The sequence below is a fragment of the Schistocerca americana genome, chromosome 6 (genome assembly GCF_021461395.2).
Source record: "Schistocerca americana isolate TAMUIC-IGC-003095 chromosome 6, iqSchAmer2.1, whole genome shotgun sequence".
NCBI lineage: Eukaryota > Metazoa > Arthropoda > Insecta > Orthoptera > Acrididae > Schistocerca > Schistocerca americana.
The window spans coordinates 633,564,196-633,589,785 of NC_060124.1; the positions used below are offsets into that span (position 1 = coordinate 633,564,196).

Below are 25,590 nucleotides of genomic sequence, written 5' to 3' on the forward strand. Positions count from 1 at the left end.
CCAGAAAGTGAGTGGCATATCTGTTGAAGCCTCACTACAACCTAATGTGAAAAACAATTTGGGACAATCTGACACACAACTGATTCTATGCACCAATCTGTTCCCGTGGATGAGAGATGACCGAAATGAAACAGCAGTTGCACAAAAATAGCCAAGGTGACTTCATCGGAGAGAAAGAGTGGTCATTGTTTTCTAGGATGCAAAAGGGATTTGTATTTTAGATTAGCTTGCAAGACTGAAACAATACCTCACAAATACTATGCAAGTATTCTGACTCAACTGGATGAAAAAATATGGAGCCAAGACCCAGGGGGAAAAAAAAAAGTTTATCGTCAGTGAAATGCATATGGTCACAAAGGCACTTTCACAATAGGAAAACTGGGAGTTTCAAGTGTGAAGTCTTCAAATATCTATTCCATTCTCCAATTTTTTCACATTCTGACTTTAGCTTCTTCTTCTTTTCTTTTTGTATGAATGATTCACTTAAGACTATATGCGTCACAGCTCAAAATCATTTTGTGAGTCAACAACTGGATATGTTTTCACTGCTCTGTCTCTTGTAACTCCGTTGGACATGGAGGTAGCAAATGAGGATATAGGATGTCCATGACATACTGCTGTGCTGTCAGAGTGACCTGAAGTCATATCCGATGCTGCCCCACACGCCCTCTCCCTATGTCGTTGTCATACTGACTGACAACTGCAATCGCGGGTCTTGCAGAATGTGACTCACTGCTGATCACATGACAGGTGCAGGTGTGAAAGGGTTACAATGTGCTCGGTGTACATTACAGCGATTCTCCCATGGGCTCGTCAGACACGGTCAACTGGAAGCTTGCTGACAAGCACGCCGCCCTTACGTTCCCAAGCAGTCCAACATGGGGCCACTACCACATCTGAATGTCTCACAAATCTGCATATTGCATAATTCAATCAGCCTGGCAAATGGAGACACACAATTAGGCCCCTTCAAATTTTGTTACGTGCTGATAATGCTGACTCACAGAAGTACAGGGCATCTGTGTCCTTCACAGGGATCACTCAACATCTTACACTCTTCACATCTCTTATAGCTCCTACCATTCATGGTAACAATCCGAGACACAAACAAAGCTAATGCAATCTGGTGGCCTTTGTATCCATTTCAGAGAGTTGCGACTCTCATAATTTACCACTGGTATGCACACTCGTGAAACTACGTTGCTTCAGGGAGCTTCCCTTTTTTTTCTTCAAGCAGTTTAGTTCTTTGAATCCATTTTTCTTGTAGCTCAGAATAATTATTTTATTGTGTAGCAAACTTACAGACTAGCATTCTGCTCTGAGCTGTCGGAGTTGGCGGTCATGTGTGTGTGAGGTGTGCTTGCTTGTGTGAATGAATGGTGTGTATTTCTATTTCTTTTTCTGATGAAGGTTGTGGCCAAAAGCTTATGTGTAAGTGTCTTAACTGTGCCTGTCTGCATTTTAACGTGCCATCTTTATGGTAATTAGCACTCTATCTTTTCCTACACTGCTGATATTCCAACCTGGAGTTTCCATTGTTTGAACTTATGGTCTACTGTTTTATTTTGCAGTGCACTTCTACAAGTGTAATACACAAATGTTGCCTTAGGAAAGAGTCACAATAACATCCATGTCTACCGTTTGCTATTTTTTACGAAATAGCATGTCACACTCGAAATTTAACTTAGCCAATGAAATAAGTTTGAAGATTTATTGTGTGTAAAAGACACTATGGCCCACTGTGTGGGAAATGTGGGAAGTTCTGTGCAGAGACGGAGTTATCCACAGACGTGGTAAGTCTGGGGAGCTATACGGGTGTTAAAACATCGCCACCTGCTGGGATGAGGGGCCACTTACTCTGTGGTGACACTGTGCCAGCAACGAGCTCCACCAATTGATTAGCACCACACATGACAATGACCAACCAGCTGCTTCTCTGTGCAGAGATATAAAATTTATCGATTTTGGACGTCGGGTGACAATCTGTCACATGGAGAACAATGTTTACTCTGGCAATTTTAACACTAATCTAGTGTTCTGCAACATATTAATGTGAAATGTTGTCTATGATGTTGAAGCGTGTAAGCTAAACTGATATCTGAGAATTTGTTGTTTTTGTGGCACTATCTGGAAAATGACCTCTCTTGCAGCTCCAAGCATAAATGTCAAGTGAAGAAGAATAATTAGCACAGCACACTGGAACCGAGTAGGGATCCGGTTTACTGCTCGGCCACTAAATTAGCATATTGTGAGTACACCAGAATAGACGCTGTACACACTTGCATATACTACATACACAAGTACAAGCATCGATCAAGCTACTGTGAAACTGCACTCTGTGTGACTCATCACTACATCAGAATACTGTAAATGTAGTGATTCCAATTTCTTAAGGTCTCTTCCTGTTTGTTTTCATCAGTTGGATCTTATTTTTCAAGTATGTGGGAATCCAATGAGCTGCCTGTTTGGACACATTCTTTCTGTATGTCCCACAAGTTGGATTCTTTGGAGACACATTGTAACTAGAGTTTTTAGGAATTTGCCTGGAGATTTCACGCTGGGTTCTGTGTGATGTGTTCCATCTTTTATTCTTGGGCCTAAGATTTTTACTACAATTTTACATTCTTCTAATTCAGTTTGCTGTTTTCATGTCTTGTGTTGGACAAAGAGTCTCTCTCATGCATAAAGAAATTCTAATTTGATCACTGTTGTACAATGTTAGATTTTAAAGTTCCAGGAAAAATACTTTTAGTTAACTGAGAGACAGTTTGTATTTTCTGAAGTCTGGATTCTATGGCCTTCTTTTCATTATGATGTTCAGTGGTCTTTTTCACCTAATTATTTAAACTCTTTAACACCAAATACTATGTTGTTGCCTATATAAGTTCAACTAGTGCCATTTTGGTATCAGCCAAGAATTTTTTCTCCAGGTGAAATTAGTAGTCCAATTTTCCTAGCTTGCTCCCTTAATATTTCAAATTGCTTTAGGACATCAGTAATGTTTTTGTCAATTAGTATTATGTCATCGGTATAGGTTACACAATATAATTCTATCTTTAAGTTTACGTTCTAGTCAGTGTAATAGTGCACCTGCTCTTCTCCATTACCTTACAATTTTCTTAGGGGCATAGTTGAATAGCAATGTGATATGCCATCCCATTTTCATATTCTTATGTCTGTCTTAAATTACACTGCTTGAAAAAAAGTGAGACACTCAGAAGGTGGGGAGAAAACAAATTGAAACATAGCGAATTTAGAGGATATGTGATGTTATTTCAGTGATAACAAAACAGAGTCAAATTTACACAGAACTTATCAGTTTGAGCCCACTTATCAATACAGCAATGCACCCTGTCTGGCCTGGACAGTGCGGGAGGATGTCGTAAAGCTGCTGCATACCCTCCTGAGAAAGGTGATCCACAACTGTTGTAACTGGACATTGCAATCATGGATACAGGCAGTGGGACGGAGTTGACGTCCATGTTGGTCCCATAATGTTCTATCGGGGACAGATATGGGGATTTTGCTGGCCACCGGAGTATATCAACATCACACAGACAATTTAAAGAGACACATACTACATGTGGACAAGCACTGGCCTGTTGAAAAATAGCACCACAATACTATTACACACTGCTGTACCATCAGAGTTCCCTCGGCCATTACAAGCCGTGACTTGAAGTCATACCCAATGGCTCCCCACACCATGGGGCTCCTTTGTGACCCCCCCCCCCAAAAATGTGGAAGAATGGGACCTCTCCCAGTCTCCCCGGGTCACTGTCAAACTTCTCCACGATAGTCATTTGGAGCAGTGCAGGACTGGGACTCATTAGTGAACATAATGTGACACCATTCATTAGCAGTCCATACTTCTCGATCATGGCACCACTTCGCATGCAGTCATTTGCTTGAGTGTTAATGGCAGCCTATGCGCAGGATGGCAATGCCATAGTCTGGCTGCTCCTAGCTGTATGACACAGCATGTTGCAAGGAGTCTATTACAGTGAACTCCTGTTTATCCGAAATGATCAGGACGGTGGCCGGTTCCGATAACGAAAATTTCAGATAAATCAAAGTCCCCCTGTTTTCACATGTGAACACTCCAAATTGTGTCAATATTGCGAAATACGATCGTAAAACGTGCGTAGGGTATGTAAAATGTTTCTGATACAGTTGCAAACAACCCTGTACTTTTTTACTGAAAAAATTGTGTTGACATGTTAAAAAGGCACCAAACTATGATTGAAAACTCAAAGTTTTTAAATGCTGTATAACAAAGCTCGTTTATTTTGCATTCTTACAGAAAAAAATCTCCCTTATTTGGCAGCAGGAAAAAACAGGAGTTTTAATTTTATTACCTGCTCTTTTGAATAAAAAATAAACTACTGAACAAAATTGTGAAACAAATCTAGAGATTACTCAAAGGAACGAAAAGTCTGTCTAGAGGAACTTTCAAGAAAATTAAAAAAAAAAAAAACCTTTTAAGTTATGGACATAGAAGTTCTAGGATGCTTCATTAGAGTTTATTTTTTGGTAACGAAGTCACGAATGTCTTTTTTTTTTTTTGTTTTTTTGCTTGAGAAACTATTGCTGCAACAATACATCTCCACCATTGAAATCAAACTATTTCAGGATAAATCGTCTCCTCCTGTTGGCTGATGTACTCCAGGGCAGTTTGGATCACTTCGTAACAGAATGTGTGAGGAATATTTTTCTCTGATTCATCATCAGAAACATAGTGTTCTAACGCTTTATGATCGGTCACAATTTGGACGATTTCATCCTCAGTCACATGAAAAAATGCCATTTTCCATCCACTCTTCAATGTCTTCGAAGTGTGTGTCTTTACAACCAGCTTCTCCAGTAAATTCACCAAAATTATGTCAGCTTGAGTTTCGGTATTGCCTCCTCCTTCCCACCACTTAGGTTGCCTTACGATCTAAGAGTTTTTTCCAAGACCTAACAAGAGGAACTGGAGGAATTAGATTCCAAGCTTCAGCAATCAATGAATAACACTTAAAACATCAATTTTTTTAAGAGCTTCCACAAAATCATCTGCAGCATCAATCACACCTATTCAGTATTCCAGCATCTTGCGTCTGTAATGTTTTTCTATCGCCTCAAGAATACCTTGGTCCATCGGTTGACATAGAGATGTGACATTTTGTGGGAGAAATACAACTTTGATATCCCCATCTTGCAGATCACCTGGGTGATAAGGAGCACTGTCCACAAGAAGTAGCGCTTTTCAAGGAAGTCCATTTCCTTCCATGTAATTTACTACAGCTGGAACAAACTCTGCCTGGAACCACTCTCTGAAGATGGCACTGTTCATACATGCCTTAAGACTGATTCGTGTACCTCAGTGGCAAAGCTGGTTGGTTGGTGTCTAAATGCTCTTGGTGTTTTGGATTTGCTAATTAAAGTAAGACACAGTTTATGATTGCCAGTGGCATTACTGCAAGCAAGGACAGTAAATCTTTCTTGGATTTTTTTGTATCCTGAAGCCATTTCTTCTTCTTTAGAGGCAAGGGTTTTCATTGGCAGCATTTTGTAATTCAACCCAGTTTCATCACATTTGTAAAGTTGATTGCCAGTATAACCTCCTTTGTCAATGATTGTGTGCAGTTTCTTCTTAAAATCAGTGTAGCAGCTTCATCCCCAGATAATGATTTGGAACTGATGGCAATTTCATGAATGCCACGCTGCTTCTTGAAACGATCCTGCTGGCCATTACTTCCGAGCAATTCTTGCTTCTTTCCTTCAATCAGCTCATCAGCTCATTTTGACAAAGTAGAGGACCTGAAACTGACACACCTTTGGCTCTTATTTATTCGTGCCACAAAAATAATGCCTCTTCTAACTGAGGATGTGAACCTTTTCTCATTGTTTTTCAAGATTTCACTGCGCTGCCCAATGCTTGGATGGAACAAAATTTTTAAATTCCTGATCAATTTGTCTTCCGATCAGTAATTGTACTCCTACTCTGCAGCAACTTTTGTGGGTGGCTCACCAGCATCAATTCTCTGCAAAGTGTGAAGCTCTTTTTCCAACAAGATCACATTCATTTTATGTTTCGTGCCTGTAGTCACGTTCAGTGTTCTTTCTACAGACACTCGACTGAGTCCTTTATGGTTTTTGGCCCCTTTTATCTCTGGACACTTTAAGGCACATAGTGGGAGCACGAAACCTCAAATCAGAAACACACAGATGCACAACTTGACAACACTCGAGATGCACTAGACAAACTTTTGACTTTTGAAACCAGGCTGTGGCAGCCATCAAATGAAAGCATTCGATACATCTATGCCATTTCCTCTGTTCTACCCAAGCCCACGTGGCAACACAACAGGGTGTTGTACGTTCACTGTTAAACACTCAGCTTTGATGTACCGACAACAAGTGGAAAGTGTTAGGCGGCGCACTCTAATTGTCGGTTTCGACAGGGCTACGTTGCGCTGCATAGAACAATACTGTATGTACTGTACTTCCAAGGAGTTCCAATAGATGGCTGTGGCATACGAATAAGAAACACACTAGAGCTTCAACCAACACATGCACGAATTGATGATACTTGGACTTTTGACACGCACCAGTGCACTGATTAGCAGTAGATTGCCAAAAAACACTAGCAAATGCTTGGCTCCAGGTGCATGCAAATTGAAACTTGTCAAGCGTCAATCTAGCTAGCCAAAAGTGTAGCTGCACGAGAGTTTATTGTACTTGTTCTCAGATGGCAGTCACAGACATGAACAGATTACAATGTACTCAGTACACTACACAGTGATGCTCCCTTGTAGCGGTCTGATGTAGTCAACTGGAAGATTGATGATGAGTATGCCCTTACTTTCCAACATCAGGCCACTGTCAGATCCAAATACTCCAAAAATACAGATGTTGCAAGGTTTAACCAGGTGACCAAATGGACATCCACAATGAGGTTTCTTTCAAACTCTCATCAGATAATGCTGTCTCACACCAATATGCAGCACCTTCATATCCTCCAGAGTGATGATTCAACATCTGACGCTATTCACATCCCTTATATACCACACGATGCTTGCTAAACAGCAATAAAAACAAAGAACACTAATGAATAATGAAGGAAAAGACAGACTGTTACTTACCATAAAGAAGATACCTTAGGCTGCAGTTTGTCAGAATTAAAAGACACTTACACAAAGCTTTCAGCCACAGCCTTCATCAGTAAGTAGTAATCTGTCTTTTCCAACATTGTTGATATTCCTACTGGAGTTTCCATTGTTTCAAGGACACTGATGCTTTTCTGTGAGTGTTTCCTTTATGATGTTTTCTGCATTTTAGCTATTTTTTAAAAAAGAAAAAAAAAAGAAAGAAAGAAAAAAAAAAAGATTTGTTGCTGGAAAACTTCTGAAGTCCAATAAAGGAGTTACAACAGCCATATATGATTATCTGGTGGACCTTGCAGAACCAAATTCTAGGGCTGAAATGTACTGTTGACCAATGGGCATTAATCAGAATGAATACTAAATAAAAAATTAAATCCAATTTTACACAAAAAACTCAGGTTCTATCACTGTTGTTTTTCGTTCTATTTTGCTCTTATGTTTGCTATGACCTGTTAAGCAGAAATTTTCTTTCTATCTATAGAGTTACATTTGCTGTAATGTATCTTACCTGCATGTTGTTTCTTCTTTCTTCTCACTGCTGCCCCAATCATGGCAAGCAAGTCATCCTCACTGCATTTGCTTTGTATTGCATCTCTGAAACAACAGTTAAAACACCCGTTAAACAGTACCAGGCCAACACCACATAGTGAAATGTTGGTACACTAAAAAGGAAGAAAAACTTTGCAGAAATCTTCAACAGTAATCTTGTAGTCTGCAGCAGGCAACAGCAGGATAACAAACCCACTGGACAAAAATGGGAAAGTCATGATAGAAGTTACTTTTATTTTTATAAATAAACAGGTATCTTACACAAATGCTCAAGAGTATACATAGGATCTCGGGCTGAAGAGGTGGAGCAGAAACTGACATTAGTTTTGTTGAAGGGGGAGTAGTGGAACACAGCACAATTTCTTGCAAAATGAAGCCAAATTTATTGATAAACTGTTAATTAATTGCCAAGCTCACTAATGTGACCATTTTACAACAGGTACTTACTGCTTGGAGTATATGTGACTTTTCGGGCTTGCCTGATAGATCTGTTGCAAAAACACTTTGGGTTCCCCACCAGATAACATTATGCAAGTCCCTCCCTCAATATTTCAGTGACACAACGTTTTGGCATCTTCAGGTGATGGTGATTTCCACCATCACTGCTGCAAGATGGAACTGGCAATTTCCACATGACAGCTTTGAAATTTATCATGTGGATGACTATGACCATCATATTTAGAATTCAGAGGATTTCATAGAATACCTGAAGATGCTTAAACTAGAACTTTCAGATCTTTTAGTTAGCTCAAATGTTATATCATTACTTACAAAAGTGCCCTGCAGCCCTCATTAGAGGTTATTAGCAGCAAGTTTGAGAAAGAAATTGTGGTGCTGTTTAAAAATGTGCATACCTCATCCTATTTCTTATGTAACACCAACTACTTTAATCAAGTGGACAGTGTTCCCATGGGAGATCCTCTATTTCCCTTAGTAAATATCCAACATTCCTCCTTCTGGCAGAATGCTGAAGAGACATTTGTGGTGTGGCCCACATAATACAGACACTACCTATGTTCCTGCAGCATTTGCACTCGGTCCATCTAAATATTCAGTTCACTGTGGAAGTACAAAAAGATAGCAGCTTACCATTCCTGGATGTCACGGTTAGAAGAAAAGCTGACAGAACACTGCGGCTTAGTCTCTACTGCAAACTGATACACGCAGAGTTATATTTGCGGTCCAAAAGTTACCATCACCCTCCACAATGTGGTAGTGTCTTACACTCCCTGGCACATAGAGCACATGTGATCTCAGATACCGACAGTCTGCCTGGTGAACTGTAACACCTAAGAACAGTGTTCCAGCAGAATGTTTATTCTTGTAAACAGATTTGCAATGTGTTCTGAGCAAAGCAAGTTCAGTGTAGGGATGTAAATGAAGTTACTTAGACAAGCACTGCAAATGGCTTTCCTACCATATTTCAGCGGCATGTTTTCAAAAATAGAAAGAATCACTAAGAGAAACAGAATCAAGTGCGTTTTTTGTCTACCAGCAAAACTAAGGAATTGTTTGTGTTCAGTTAAAGACAATCTTGACCTTAGAAAACACAGATCATATATAAGATCTGATGCCATTATGGGAAATCTTATATAGGGCAGACACCTCACATTGTGCAAGAACACTGTGTTCAACAGCGCTGACAAAAATGCCACCCAGTAAATTAGTGGTAGCAGAGCACTGCCTGAATACAGGGCACCACATGTTTCCCAAGAGGACTGAAATTTTATTCTCAGGATCATCACTCTAGGATTGTGTTTTTAAGAATGAGGCATGTATCCATACGGTGGGCAATCTTACCAACAGGAATATGGAATTTTGACTAAGCACTGCCCAGAATCCAGCACTGACTGCCATGAAATTAAAACAGTAGAAACCAGATCCTCCGATGTATGACCTGATGCAGCACCTTGCAGAGAGTTAATTCAGCGTTTAACCACACGAGTGTCCAGAAGTGCAGTCATTGCCCACAACACATAAGCAGAAGGCTACTATGAATGGCATTTCCATCCAACTGGGAGTGCCTTCGTACTCCTGCTTCTAGCCTGACAAATTTCAATTCTGCTGTGCAAATATCACCAGTCACATCTTGCAGCAGTGATGACAGGACCCACCACTACCTGAAGATGACGAACAGTTGTGTTGGTGAAATATTGTGAGGCTTGCACAAAGTTATTCAGTGGAAAATCTGAGAAGATTCGTATACATTATTTTTCTGTGACGCAGGTAATGTGCAGCCAAATGTGATAATTTTCTGCATTTGCCTTTTTGTACATTTCAAAATACCACAAAAAATTGGCGAGAAACACTGAATATATGACATAACCAGATGACATACCCCACAGCATGTGCAGCAGCCGGGGTTGAGTGTAAAGGAATGATTGAGCAGTGCAATACTTTCATTTGAGCAAACAGAGCAAATTTCGAAAACATTTTGTAAATATGATCTGTTGTAAATGTAGATGTTACAAAATTATTGTCCCTGCTGTAATCAAGCAAAAGCAGTTCTGATTTTGTGTTTTTTGCTTCTGTCCTCTTTTTGTTTACAGACATTAGTTAGTAAAGAAAACATAGGTCATTTAATGGCAATGATGCTATTCTGAAGTTTATACTCATCTACTTTTTATGCAATACGGTAGGTTTTGATTTGTACTGTACTTTGCAAGAAATCAAGGAAACTGCAAGATCGGTAAATAAAATAATAAACTTCAATATAAATACATAATTGTTAAACACAATGAAAAAATACTGCCTGCCATATGCAAGACTCAAATCCTGAACGCCATCACTAAAGTCGCACATGTGTGTCCGTAGCCACAATGATATGAATACTTGACTTGGGTTGGGATGATCAAGTGTGACAGACCGAGAGGCTCTACCACTGCAAGCATGACAAGGTACATCATCTGGTGACATTTATCATTCACTTTTGACACATTTCCCAACATTTGTATCGTATCCAACATTTGTGATCCCATGTGTCTTGTATTAAATTACTTGTCTCAGGGTCATCTACAGTGCTTTGGAGGTTTTTAAATGTTAATACGCATCACCCTGTCTGTCTGTGTGTGTGTGTTTGTGTGTGTGTGTGTGTGTGTGTGTGTGTGTGTGTGTGTGTGTGTGTTTATATATATGAAACAAATACTAACAAAGAGATAGAGGGCCTGGCCAGTACTTACCTCAGCTCAGTACAGCTGATAACATACACAAAACAGAACAGAAAATTGACGTATCCTAGCTTTCGGAACTTCGTTCCTTCATCAGGGAGGAGAGAGGGGAAAAAAGGGGAAGAAGGGAAAGTGGATTCAGGTTTTGCATCGGGGTCGGTTACAGGGGTAGGAACCGCTGGGTAGAGAAGGTGGTCTGGGAATATTGTAGGGTTTGACAAGGATGATACGGAGGTTAGGGGGTTGGCAAAAGGCAACTCTGGGTGGTGTGGGGAGAATATTGTCAAGGGATGATCTCATTTCAGGGCTTGACTTGAGAAAGTCATATCCCTGGCGGAGTAATTAGTTGATGTATTCGAGGCCAGGATAATATTGGGTGACAAGGGGGATGCTTCTGTGTGGTCTGGGGGTAGTACCATTGTTGTTGGGTGGGGAGGAATGTATTGCTTGGGAGATCTGTTTGTGGACAAGGTCTGCAGGATAGTTGTGGGAGAGGAAAGCACTGATATATAATATAATACAGGGAAACATTCCAAATGGGATAAATATATCTAAAAACAAAGATGATGTAACTTACCAAACGAAAGCATTGGTATGTTGATAGACACACAAACAAACACACACACAAAATTCAAGCTTTCGCAACCCACAGTTGCTTCATCAGCAAAGAGGGAAGGAGAGGGAAAGACGAAAGGATGTGGGTTTTAAGGGAGAGGGTAAGGAGTCATTCCAATCCTGGGAGTGGAAAGACTTACCTTAGGGGGGAAAAAGGACAGGTATACACTCGCACACACACACACACATATATCCATCCGCACATATACAGACACAAGCAGGGTATATGTGTGGATGGATATGTGTGTGTGTGTGTGTGTGTGTGTGTGTGTGTGTGTGTGTGTGTGTGTGTGTGTGTGTGGCATACTGATCTGATCTGAACTATGCAGCCTTAAAATGGAAGTTTTTTGATCACTCCTTATTTTGCTCCCTGCCACATTGGCAATATGTACCGCAAATCATCAGACAGACGACCTTCCTGCATGCTTCATGTTGTGTCTAGACAAGACAGCCTAGACACAATGAGAGGAAGCCGAAAGGCATGCTCTAAGTTAAAAAAGGAGGGCGTGAGGTCTGAAACAGGATACGTAATGAATGCTATAAAGAAAAGTACGTAGCTTCTGGAATACTTAACTTTAATCCATCCTTTTGGTACATCTGGAGATTGTGGTGATACAAGTGAGACTCTTTATATACATGCAATGTTACTAATGGCGCCTTGCTAGGTCGTAGCCATTGACTTAGATGAAGGCTATTCTAACTATCGGCTCGGCTAATGAGCAATGCTTCGTCCATGTAGTCGCTAGCAAAGTCGTCCGTACAACTGGGGTGAGTGCTAGTCCGTATCTCGAGACCTGCCTTGTGGTGGCGACACGCGGGTCCGACATGTACTAATGGACCCTGGCCAATTTAAAGCTACCACCTAGCAAGTGTGGTGTCTGGCGGTGACACCACATTCCTCCCCTGCAAATCGGCAAATGGTCGTGTTATAAGGCTTCCGCCCGCCGTGGGGAGAACCCCATGTTGACGTATGCGATGAGGTGGGGAGCCTAACAACAGGCAAGGCTGTGCCACCCGCACGCGGCCATTCGGTCCAAGGGGAGCTAAGAAACACCTGAAAACCTAGTCCAGGGTGCACGTCAACATGCGGTGTATGTGCCCGTAAAGAGACAGGAGGGGCCGAAGGGTCGACCTCCATTGCGTCGGGGTACCCGACGCGCGAAGACGCCATGTGGTCCGGAGCGGGCAAGAGTTCCATGGCGGAGGACAGCTGGTCACGGGAAGCGATCGGCGGCGTGTGACCCAGGGAGGCGCTTGGTGGCTGCAGCGAAGCGTCCACTGCGGGCGGCACCAGCTGGACAGGCGGCGGCGGCGGAGGCGGCAGCGGCGCGTCGCCATGGGGCAAAATGGAAGGCATCGTTGGTAACACCTGGGGATGAGGCGAGCCAGTAGATGGGTCCCCAGGGCGCTGACCGGATGGCACCGTCGCTGAAAGCAGACGGGGAGCGGCAGAACCCGTGCGACGACAGAGGCGCAGCTGATTGAGATGCCGACGCACCTCACCAGAGGCCCCCAAAACCAAATACATCACGCGGCCGAGGCAGCGAAGAATGTGCACTGCGAGCCAACGCCGTGAACCTCGATAGTTGCGATAAAATACAACGTCGCCTGGAGCAAAAGCAGAAGTCTGCCGCTGCACAGGAACCTGATGCGGCGGGTGCAGCAAAGACATCAAGTTTCGATGAGGACGACTGTGGAGCAACTCAGCTGGCGAGCGACTATCTCGGGGCTGAGAGCGATACAAAGACAAAAAGAGCAACAACGCGTCCTCCCGAGAATACGACTCTTTCAACTTCAACATCTGTGACTTGAAAGTCCGGACCAATCGTTCAGCGGCACCGTTTGACTGAGGCGAAAACGGCGCGGATGTCAGATGTTGAATACCATTGGCCTGGCAGAATGACTGAAATTCTGCGGACATGAATTGTGGGCCATTGTCGGAAACAATAGTCTGCGGAAGACCTTCAATGCAAAAGATGCAGACAACGCTTGGATGGTGGCAGTTGATGTCGTGGAAGACATCCGGACAACAAAAGGAAAATTACTGAAGGCATCTACCAGAACAAACCACCGAGCATACCAGAATGGACCAGCAAAATCAATGTGCAAGCGTTGCCAAGGGGAAGTGGCTTTTGGCCATGCAAAGACTTTCCGCGGCAGTGCGGATTGTTCTTCGGCACACGCCATGCAAGAAGAACACATATTCGTAATCGCAGCATCGATTCCGAACCAAGTACAGTGCTGACGAGGAAGTTGTTTCGTTTGCACTATACCCCAATGTCCTTGGTGAAGAAGCCGTAAAACAGAGGACTGTAACGAACGTGGGACCACGATTCTGGACTGATCATTATCAGAACGCAACAACAAAACACCGCGTCGAACAAAAAGTCTCTCCTTGTGAGCAAAAAATCAGCAAACCAACGGATCCTCGATCCGAGACTTTGACAAAGGCCATTGCGTAGCAACAAAATGCAAAACGGTAGCAAGGACCGGGTCAGCAGCTGTGGCTGTAGCTACACGACGAAAATCAATCGGAAACGAGTCGACCACGTCATCGGTTTCCGAATCAATGAACATGCAAGCAAATTCAGAAGAATCAAATGCTCTATCCTCAGCAACAGGCAAACGGGACAACGCATCGGCGTTTCCGTGCTTAGCAGTGGACCGATACAAGATATCGTAGCGGTACTGCGAGAGGAAAATAGACCAGCGAATGAATTTCTGTGCTGTACGCGGAGGTACAGGCTTGTTCGGATGAAAAAGCGACATCAAAGGTTTGTGGTCTGTGATGATGGTAAAGTGACGACCATACAAGAAATCATGGAACTTAGTAACACCAAACACGAGAGCCAAAGCTTCTTTCTCTATCTGTGAATAATTTCTTTGCGCAGACGAGAGCAATTTGGATGCAAAGGCAATAGGGCGATCATGCGACCCATCTTTGTGCGCAAGCACAGCACCGATCCCGAAATCCGATGCATCTACCATCAACAAAAGGGGTTTCTGGGGATTGAATGGCGTAAGGCAAGTATTAGAAAGCAACGCCGATTTCAACTGGCGAAAGGCGCGTTCGCATTCCGTCGTCCAGACGAACGGAACACCCTTACGGCGTAAGCTATGAATCGTAGCTGAAATGGAAGAGGCATTGCGCAGAAAGCGATGATAATAGTTAATTTTACCCAACACACTCTGTAGCTCCTTCAAATTCTGCGGCGAAGGCAAGTCTTGTATGGCACGGAGGTGCTCTGGACTCGGATGTATGCCTTGGGCATTGATGACATGTCCCAGGTATGGTAAGTCACGAGCAAAAAACACACATTTGTCCTTCCGCAAGCGAAGACCATTTTGTCGCAATACCTGAAATAATGTTCGTAGGTGTGCTAAATGGTCGTCTGCTGTCTTTCCGGAGATCACAATATCGTCCAGATAGTTCGCAGCAGTAGGGAATGATGCACAAACAGTTTGTAAATATTGCTGAAACAATGCAGGGGCGGATGCACACCCGAATGGCAGTCTTTTGAATCGGTACAAACCAAGATGCGTGTTAACCACCAAGACGCACTGGGATTCTTCGTCCACTGGTATTTGGAAGTATGCATCTGTGACGTCCAACTTTGAAAAATATTTACCCGGGCACAGTTTGTCAAAAAGATCTTCCAGGCAGGGTAATGGAAAAGTTGCAAACACTAGTTGTGGATTCACAGTGGCCTTGAAGTCCACACAAAGTCTCAGTTTTCCGGAAGGTTTGGGCAAAATTACTGATGGTGAGGCCCAGAGAGAAGCCTGCACACGTTCAATTACACCTTGTGATTCTAAATCGTGTAATGTTCTTGCAACCTCATCACGCAATGCATGAGGAACATTGCACGCTCTGAAAAATTTCGGTTGCCCGTTGACTTTCAGTTCCAAATGTGCTTCATAGTTTTTAGCGCAACCTAAGCCCGGCGCAAAAATGTCTGCAAATTCTTCACACAGACGAGAAACACAGTCTGAAGGCACAGTCTGATTCACTGATAGGACCTGATTTACTATAGACATGCTAAACAACTGAAATAAATCGAAACCAAACAAGTTCACTGCAGTAGAAGAACGAAGAACATAAAATGAGACAAGTTTTGTTTGTCCCTTGTATGTTGCAAGAAGGCTGCACTGTCCTAACACAGGGGATATTCTGACCTGAATAACTATTTAACATAACATTTGCGGCACGCAACGGAGGTTTGCCCAGTTGTTTGTACGTGTCGTGATTGAGCAACGAAACTGCAGCTCTGGTATCGAGCTGGAACGGTATGACCATTCCATTAAAATCCAAATCTACAAAAAGTTTATTGTCCTGCCGACGACAAGAGCAACTGTCTCGTGCAATTTGAACTGATACAGGTACAGCATCACTTGCTAATTGACGTGATTTCTGGCGACGTCGACGCACACTTTGTGTGGGACGAACACTGTCACTGTTTGAGAAAGTGGCACTGGACGGGGTGGAATTCACTACATGAATGTCCATGGGCGAAGGTCCACGAGGCTGAGTGTCCTTGGTTCGATTCCGGCGCGAAGCAAAAGGCCTGGAATGGTTGTGATTGTCTGATCTGAGCTTTTTCTGGCAAACACTTCGAACATGTCCTTTCTTATTACAGAAAAAGCAAATAGCTTGGCGTGACGGGCAATTTTCACGCGAATGTCTAGTAGCACACCACGGGCATGATTTTACTGCAGTTGTATGCTGTCGCGGCACACCTGGTTTAGAGCGTAACGGCAGCTGCGTGGACGTGCGCGAGGGCAGTTTACCGGGCCGTGCAGCGCGCCTGGCGGGCTGGTTAATGTTACACATGGCTGGCGAAGTTGCAAATGATTCCTGAGCAAAGTCAAGTGTGTCTTGTCTATCTAATATGTCTATCACTTGCTGAAGGGAGGGATTAACTAGTTTCAAAATCTGTTCCCATATACGAACATCAGAAACGTTCTGTGCAATTGCATCACGGACCATTGTATCTGAATAAGGGAGTCCACATTCACACTCAAAAGCACAATCCCTTGTAAGGCCTTGCAATGTTGCAACCCACTCCCTATTAGTTTGACCGGCCGTACGTTTTGTACGAAAGAACGTATACCTTTTTGCAACTACATTAACTGTTTCCTTGAAATAGGCATCTAAAGCAGACAAAAGTTCTTCGTAGGACAGAGTTGCTACGTCGCATTGGGGAAATAATTTCACTATCACACGGTACGTTTGCACCCCTACACATGCCAATAAATGAGGCTGCCGCTCGTTACCTTGAATTCTGTAGGCGGCGAGATGAAATCCAAACTGGCGTGACCACTCCGTCCATACTCTCTCCCCAATAAACAGAATAGTTATAACTCAATTGTTCACAAGTGTATATTATGACTCTTGCCACAGCCACGCAGTCAGTATGCCACAGGCGTGCCATAGAAAGCGATCAGGTTCAATTCCTTGTAGAGCCGGGAAATTCTGCTCGGTGGACAGACTGGAATAGGGTACACTCTGCTTGTAGTTCTAGCTGAGGAGATACTCAAGTGAGAAGTAGTGTCTTCAACTTCTGGAAGTTGATAACAGCCTGGAGAGTTGTATACTGACCCCCTAACTCTCCATAGATTTATAGTAGAGGACATCTCTCGAAGAGCATTGCGTGGTCTTCTGGGCCCAATGCAGAGTTCCTTTATCTATGTATATTGTATATCACCACTTGTACACACTCATCAGCACAGTATCATATTGTCTCTTCACGCGGCAAATTTTTATTCCCTTGTTTCCAGATCAAGACTTTTCCTCTTCCTCTTCTTCGTTTTTTTTTTTTTTTTTTTTTTTTTTTTTTTACTATCATTACTTGTACCACACATATTCCACACGGTTTATGCTCACTACTTCAATGATACTTCCCATCCTCCTCTAGTGTGCGAGTTGTCCCTGCTTTCCTGCGTGTTTCTTGGTTTAAACACCCTTGTTTCAAAAGAGAGTGACAGCTTAGATACAGTCTTGTCAACATTTTGTAATTTTATTTAGCAATTATTGTTTGAGCCTTATAGGCGAATGTCACAAGATATTGTCAACCACTGGATTCACTAGATTGGAATGGGGTTCATGGTAACTTATCAATTCATTTTTTAAGTTGCTGTTATCTTTTTCATCCTATCTTGGACTAGCTTTTCCATACTCCCACTCTATTTTACGTAGCCAAACAGTTATCTGCCCTTGCAAACTTGCTCCTTTACTACCAAGTTAACTAATACTGGGCAGCCTAACAGAAGTTCCAATATCCAGTCTTTCACCACAATTCACCTATACACACTTTTCACTCATTGATTTTCTTTTTTCAATGTCATAAATATTTTGCTTTCACAGACTGCTGTGCTTTGAACATAAAATTGTAGGAACATCTGCCTCACATGTCACTTTTTTTTTTTATTATTAAAGAATATGTTCCTTGCTCATTCCTATTTGCTTCTGATACATTTCCATTCTCACTTTTATTTTCTTTTGATCCATTTCTTTTTTCTTTGATAGACAAGTCAAACAACAATGGCAATATGTTGCAGCCCCCTGTGTTTCACCCTACTTACTACGAACTTACTTTTCTTAGCTTCCAATTTTATTAGTCATTTGGTTTTTAAGATACTTAAATTAATTGTTTGACCCTGTATTTTTATATCTTATTTTACCTTCGGTTGATAAAGGATTTCTGGTATGCTCACAAAGGGAGAGCTGATTCTTCCCACCCCTCACCCCCCTTACCTTGTCCTGAAACAAACTTATCGCCAAGTATCTTGCAGTTTTTTTCCTATTATTAATCTCTTAGTCTAGTCATCAATTTAAAAGTGTCAGTTGTTGGTCCCATTGTCTAATAATTTGTACATTTATACACATGAAGTTCCAATTTTTATTTGGAACATATAGACTCTGATAATCATGAATCACAGTTCAAATGGCTCTGGGCACTATGGGACTTAACATTTGAGCCAAGGCAGGATTCAAACCTGCGACCGTAGCAGTCGCGCAGTTCTGGACTGAAGCGCCTAGAACCGCTTGGCAACGGTGGCTGGCGAATCATAGTTACCATCACATGGACAGAAATACTGTGTTAACTTTAATACAACATAGGGACGTAGCTAAAAATGTCTTTACATAATTTCCAGTTCTGATTACTTTCCTTTAATTTAATCTAACAAATAGGTTAGTGTAACATGATGTTGACAGAGGCAAATTATATATACTCACAAATTATTTAGCTAGAGGTATCTGGTTTGTATGTCTGGGAGGGAGGAGGGTGCAAGCTGAAAACTTCAAGAAAAGATTACTCATTTCATACCTGCTGGATTTAACTGCAGTTTATCTCTTCCATATACCAACCACATACCTAATGTGCATGGCAAACAGTTTGAAAGTATTATTCTATACTCAGCATTTGGAACTATCAGTTCCTTCATGAGAGAGGAAAGAGGGATAAGTTTCTGAAGGTCTGAAAGGTCACTCGGACTCCACAACTAATGTGAGGACAAGAGGAACAAATGTGTCTATAAGAAGTTTTGGAATTTCACCTCCTGAAGGTAAAATACTGATCAGTCTGTCAGTCTTCTAGTAATTTTATGGTTTCCTCGCATGAATTTTCACTTAGACATGATTATTCTATGTTTCATCACTCACCTGAGAGATATCTCTGAATTCCCAAAGAGACACACCTTCAAATTGCCATCAGCTGTTATCGGTAAACGGTTGCACGTGCCACAGAAGTGTTCACTCATTGAGGTAATAAATCCCACACGTCCCTTGAAGCCCGGGACATGGTATGCCTGCAAAAAGAAATTGTAAGAAAATAGGTACTGCTGTTGTGAAAATACTATAAATGTGTTGCTCACCAAGTGGAGGAAGGAGAAAATGTGCATTAAGGGGAGTTTGAACGCCCTATCCTGACAATGTTACATTTAGTGACTTAACTTCCCCGTACTTCAGGAACAACTGTAGCCATTGACAAGAAACTTTTACAGGACATTAAACTATATGTTCTGAGTCTTACAATAATTGCATTTCAGCCACTGCTTTTGGAAATACAATTTTTTAATTACACAGTTAAAATTTTGTGTACCTTTTTGTATGCTATTCTAAATAATTTTACTTATACATAACATTATGTTTTTCTTTTAGTTCAGAAGACTCAGGATACATATGTCATTACTCCCTGAAAATTTGAATTCGCTACTTGCCGTAGTTTCGGAGATTTAGGGAAAAATGCAAGAGAAAATGTAAATTTTCAGGAAGAGTTTTTAAAGTTACAATAGACTGTAACTCAATATATGCTTAACATTTTATTTTTAGTCACTCAGAAGCACCCTGCACCATACTGTATATCATCCTCTTGATCTTTTTTAAGTTTTTTTTGTTTTCTTCTTTCTGGACTCCGTAGTGGCCAACTGTGCAGCATACTCTGCTTTACCAGTGCAAACCTTGTCCATCCCTTCAAATTCTCTGATGAAGTTTGCTCCAGAATTAATTCCCATATGTTGTAGCACTTTCACGCTACCAATGTTGCCATCATTAAAAGCAATAACAGCATGACTGACCCCCACTTTAGTGTCTTCATTACAAGAAAAACATTTTTTGGTCTACATCTACATCTACATCCATACTCCTCAAGCCACCTGATGGTGTAGGCTACCTTGAGTACCTCTATTGGTTCTCCCTTCTATTCCAGTCTCGTATTGTTCGTGGAAAGAAGGATTGTCGGTATGCCTCTGTGCGGGCTCTAATCTCTCTCATTTTATCCTCATGGTCTCTTCGTGAAATATACGTAGGAGGGAGAAATATATTGCTTGACTCCTCAGTGAAGGTATGTTCTCGAAACTTCAACAAAAGCCCATACCAAGCTACTGAGTGTCTCTACCGCAGAGTCTTCCACTGGAGTTTATCTAACATCTCCGTAATGCTTTCATGATTACTAAATGATCCTATAACGAAGCATGCTGCTCTCTGTTGGATCTTCTCTATCTCTTCTATCAACCCTATCTGGTACAGATCCCACACTGCTGAGCAGTATTCAAACAGTGGGGGAACAAGTGTACTGTAACCTAATTCCTTTGTTTTTGGATTGCATTTCCTTAGGATTCTTCCAATGAATCTCAGTCTGGCATCTGATTTACCGATGATCAACTTTATATGATCATTCCATTTTAAATCACTCCTAATGCATACTCCCAGATAATTTATGGAATTAACTGCTTCCAATTGCTGACCTGCTATATTGTAGCTAAATGATATGGGATCTTTCTTTCTATGTATTCGCAGCACATTACACTTGTCTACATTGAGATTCAATTGCCATTCCCTGCACCATGCATCAATTCGCTGCAGATCATCCTGCATTTCAGTGCAATTTTCCATTGTGGCAACCTCTCGATATACCACAGCATCATCCGCAAAAAGCCTCAGTGAACTTCTGATGTCATTCACAAGGTCATTTATGTGTATTGTGAATAGCAACGGTCCTACGACACTCCCCTGCAGCACACCTGAAATCACTCTTACTTCGGAAGACTTCTCTCCATTGAGAATGACAGGCTGCGTCCTGTTATCTAGCAACTCTTCAATCCAATCACATAATTGGCCTGATAGCCCATATGCTCTTACTTTGTTCATTAAATGATTGCGGGGAACTGTATCAAACACCTTGCAGAAGTCAAGAAACACAGCATCTACCTGGGAACCCGTGTCTATGGCCCTCTGAGTCTCGTGGACGAATAGCGCGAGCTGGGTTTCACACGATCGTCTTTTTCAAAACCCATGCTGATTCCTACAGAGTAGATTTCTAGTTTACAGAAAAATCATAATACTCGAACATAATACATGTTCTAAAATTCTACAACTGATCGACATTAGAGATATAGGTCTATAGTTCTGCACATCTGTTCGACGTCCCTTCTTGAAAACGGGGATGACCTGTGCCCTTTTCCAATTCTTTGGAACGCTACGCTCTTGTAGAGACCTACGGTACACTGCTGCAAGAAGGGGGGTAAGTTCCTTCACATACTCTGTGTAAAATTGAACTGGTATCCCATCAGGTCAGCGGCCTTCCCTCTTTTGAGTGATTTTAATTGTTTCTCTATCCCTCTGTCATCTATTTCAGTATCTACCATTTTGTCATCTGTGTGACAATCTAGAGAAGGAACTACAGTGCAATCTTCCTCTGTGAAACAGCTTTGGAAAAAGACATTTAGTATTTCGGCCTTCAGTCCATCATCCTCTGTTTCAGTACCTTTTTGGTCACAGAGTGTCTGGACATTTTGTTTTGATCCACCTACCGCTTTGACATAAGAGCAAAATTTCTTAGGATTTTCTGCCAAGTCAGTACATAGAACTTTACTTTCGAATTCATTTAACGCCTCTCGCATGGCCCTCCTCACATTACATTTCACTTCACATAATTTTTGTTTGTCTGCAAGGTGTTGGCTACGTTTATGTTTGCTGTGAAGTTCCCTTTGCTTCTGCAGCAGTTTTCTAACTCGGTTGTTGTACCACGCTGGCTCTTTTCCATCTCTTATGATCTTGCTTGGCACATACTCATCTAACGCATATTGTACGATGGTTTTGAACTTTGTCCACTGATCCTCAACACTATCTGTACTTAAAACAAAACTTTTGTGTTGAGGTGTTAGGTACTCTGATATCTGATTTTTGTCACTTTTGCTAACCAGAAAAATCTTCGTACCTTTTTTTAATATTTCTATTTACGGCTGAAATCATCGATGCAGTAACCGCTTTATGATCGCTGATTCCCTGTTCTGCGTTAATTGTTTCAAATAGTTCGGGTCTGTTTGTCACTAGAAGGTCTAATATGTTATCGCCACGAGTCAGTTCTCTGTTTAACTGCTCAAGGTAGTTTTCAGATAAAGCTCTTAAAAAATTTCACTGGATTCTTTGTCCCTGCCACCCATTATGAAAGTTTGAGTCTCCCAGTCTATATCCGGCAAATTAAAATCTCCACCCAGAACTATAACATGGTGGGCAAATCTACTCGAAATATTTTCCAAATTATCCTTCAAGTGCTCAGCCACAACAGCTGCTGAGCCAGGGGGCCTATAGAGACATCCAATTACCATGTCTGAGCCTGCTTTAACCGTGACCTTCACCCAAATTATTTCACATTTCGGATCTCCATCAATTTCCTTCGATACTGTTGCACTTCTTATCGCATTAAACATGCCTCCCCCTTCACTGTCCAGCCTGTCTCTGCGGTATACATTCCAATCTGAGTTTAGAATTTCATTACTGTTTACATCTGGTTTCAGCCTACTTTCTGTCCCTAGTACTATGTGGGCATTGTGACCGTTTATTAATGAGAGCAGTTCTGGGACCTTTCTATAGACGCTCCTGCAGTTTACTATTAGCACATTAATATTGTTATTCCCTGCTGCATTTTGTCTACTCCTACCTTGCCGCATCTCAGGAGGTGTCTTGTCGGGCCTAGGGAGGGAGTTCTCTAACTTAAAAAACCCACATGTGCACTCCACACATACTCCGCTACCCTTGTAGCCGCTTCCTGCATGTAGTGCACACGTGACCTATTCAGGGGGACCCTACATTTCTGCACCCGATAGCGGAGGTCGAGAAATTTGCACCCCAGATCTCCGCAGAATCGTCTGAGCCCCTGGTTTAAGCCTTCCACTCGGCTCCAAACCAGAGGACCACTATCGGTTCTGGGAACAATACAACAAGTAGCTAGCTCAGATTCCACCCCGCGAGGCTTTCCGCCTACACCAACTCCGCTAGCTGCCTGTACGAACTGAGGATGACCTCTGAACCCAGACGGCAGGAGTCATTGGTGCCGACATGAGCAACAATTTGCAGTCGGGTGCACCCAGTGCTCTCTATCACTGCCAGCACGGCCTCCTCCACATCTCGGATGAGACCCCCGGCAAGCAGACAGAGTGAACACTGACCTTCTTCCCCGACCTTTCCGCTATTTCCCTAAGGGGCTCCATCACCCGCCTAACGTTGGAGCTCCCAATAACTAATATACCCCTCCCCCCATGTGCCTGCTCGGACCTGGCTGAAGGAGTGGCCACATGTCCACTCACAGGCAGAACGGGCGATGCCACACGGCCAGCCTCCACACTGACCCTCCGCCTCATGCGCCGTGAATGCCGCTGAACCCGCCACTCCCCTTGGGAAGAGGGTGGCCCAACCGTGCCCGGTAGCTGCAAAGATGTCTTGACAGCAGGGTCAGTGGGTGAAGCATGTAATGTAACACCTGGGGTGTACCATGCAACGCACCAGACTCCCCACTGCCGCTACACTCTGAGGCAGCAGCCTGAAGATGGCTAACCGCGGCTTCAACACATTCAGCTGTTTGCGAACAGTGGCCAGCTCCTCCTGTGTCCGTACACAGCAGTCACACATCCTATCCATCATAAGAAATCAATTTACTGTAGAGAGTTAATCAACTTATAACTAGACTGCTAATTCACTAAAGGCGGCTGATAGTTGACTAAACTGTGGTTACTAGACACTTCCTGTAGAAAACAATGAAAATAGCACTACCTGTCTCTGGACTGTATTGAAAACAAACACTAGCACTACTGGCACTATGGCTGACTAAACGGACTCTCTCTGACTGTATTCAAAACAAACACGAAATCTATGGAACACTATTACTAGCACCCGACAATTAAAGCTTCCTAAAAGAAAAACACACGGAAAAGGAAGTGACAAGTAAGCAAAATAGAGTTAATACTTCAATTAGCATAGCTCGCTGCACAGCAGACATGACGCAGATGGCAGTTACAACGACACTGACACAATAAGATTATTGAACGACTCATTGGGATTTTGAGTCTGACAATGCAGACACTTCTTCAATAATTCAGGATTGCCAGGTCTCTGTAAACAGGTTTTATGATATCCACAACTGCTGCTGGGATAGAATGTTTATGGCTGTATGACCTGTTTGAGTACTGGGCATTGCGGTAATTGCACCATGAACCAGATCTAGGAGGGCAAAGATGGTGTACTGGTTTATCATCAGCTGACAGTCTCTGGAAGAAGGTAGCCCATACTGCCTGCTTCATTTTCAACAAATCCTCAGTATTATTTCTAATGGCAATCTCATAATACTGTTGTAGTTCATCAATCATGTTGTCTGTCAGCCTGCTTCTTATGGTCTTACCACCTGAAAGTTTCTTGTCTCTCAAACTTTGTTTCAACTTCCTCAATCTGGTATCCATCCTCTTCTGGACATGAGCAACACATTCCAGTTCTGTGATAAGCTTCTCACCATAAGGCTGAGTGGCTACTACACTGTTATATGCATTTGAGTCTGCATAACCTAAGAACTTAGTGTAACACACTCCCCTTTAGTTTACAGATCGATTATAAATTTCAACAGCTGCACAGGCCTCCGTACGACTAGTTGTCCTTCATAACTTCTGTCACAGATATGCCCTTCTTCATTCCCTGATTTATACTTATAAGAATGTTTGGTTAAAATCTGGAAATCTATTAGCTTTCCAGTATCAACACTGGTCACTGTAGCAACAGAATTCTTAGAACTGCAGCTACGCTTCTACCAAGTGCCCCAAAAGCTACTGATATGACAATCATACCATCGTTTATTTCAGCAGCTTCATTTGCAGCACCCTTAATTGACTCACATGCAGTGGATTTCACAGCAGCTCCAATAAATCCTGCATACTTGTCCATTTTACAAAGTGGGCGTGGCATATACATCACGACACACATTGTTTCTGCTGCAGTGTGTCCTTGGCCAATAGCTCTCAATCCATAAAACCACCTAACATTTATGTCAAAATAATTATCTTTACACTTATCAGAATTCCAAAATGAATGAGTGTATTTACAAATGGCAGAATTAATGGTAAGTTTCCTGGCTAGTCCATTTGATACCTCAATGTCTTCATGTAAACTAACTGGCCCTCCACATAGATACAGCACACACATTCACATAACACCCCTGTTAGGATGTGTAAATGTATCAGAATATAACCTAACCTACCGTTTACATGAGTTTTGTTTTGAGATAACTGTGTTATCACTATGTTTTATTTTAATCTTCGAAGCACTAATGGGTGTTTCGCTAGATACT

At 42.2% G+C, this 25,590-nt stretch overlaps 1 protein-coding gene across 1 annotated transcript in view; it reads right to left on the reverse strand.

Annotated features, from left to right (window-relative positions):
* LOC124620352 (molybdenum cofactor biosynthesis protein 1-like) overlaps positions 1 to 25,590 on the reverse strand; it is a 66,390-nt gene that overhangs the window by 17,883 nt on the left and 22,917 nt on the right. The window contains exons 5-6 of the mRNA XM_047147024.1: positions 19,143 to 19,288; positions 7,657 to 7,742 (exon numbers count right to left, since the gene is read on the reverse strand). Coding sequence (XP_047002980.1) covers positions 7,657 to 7,742; positions 19,143 to 19,288 — 232 coding nt within the window. The remainder of the gene's footprint in view (positions 1 to 7,656; positions 7,743 to 19,142; positions 19,289 to 25,590) is intronic.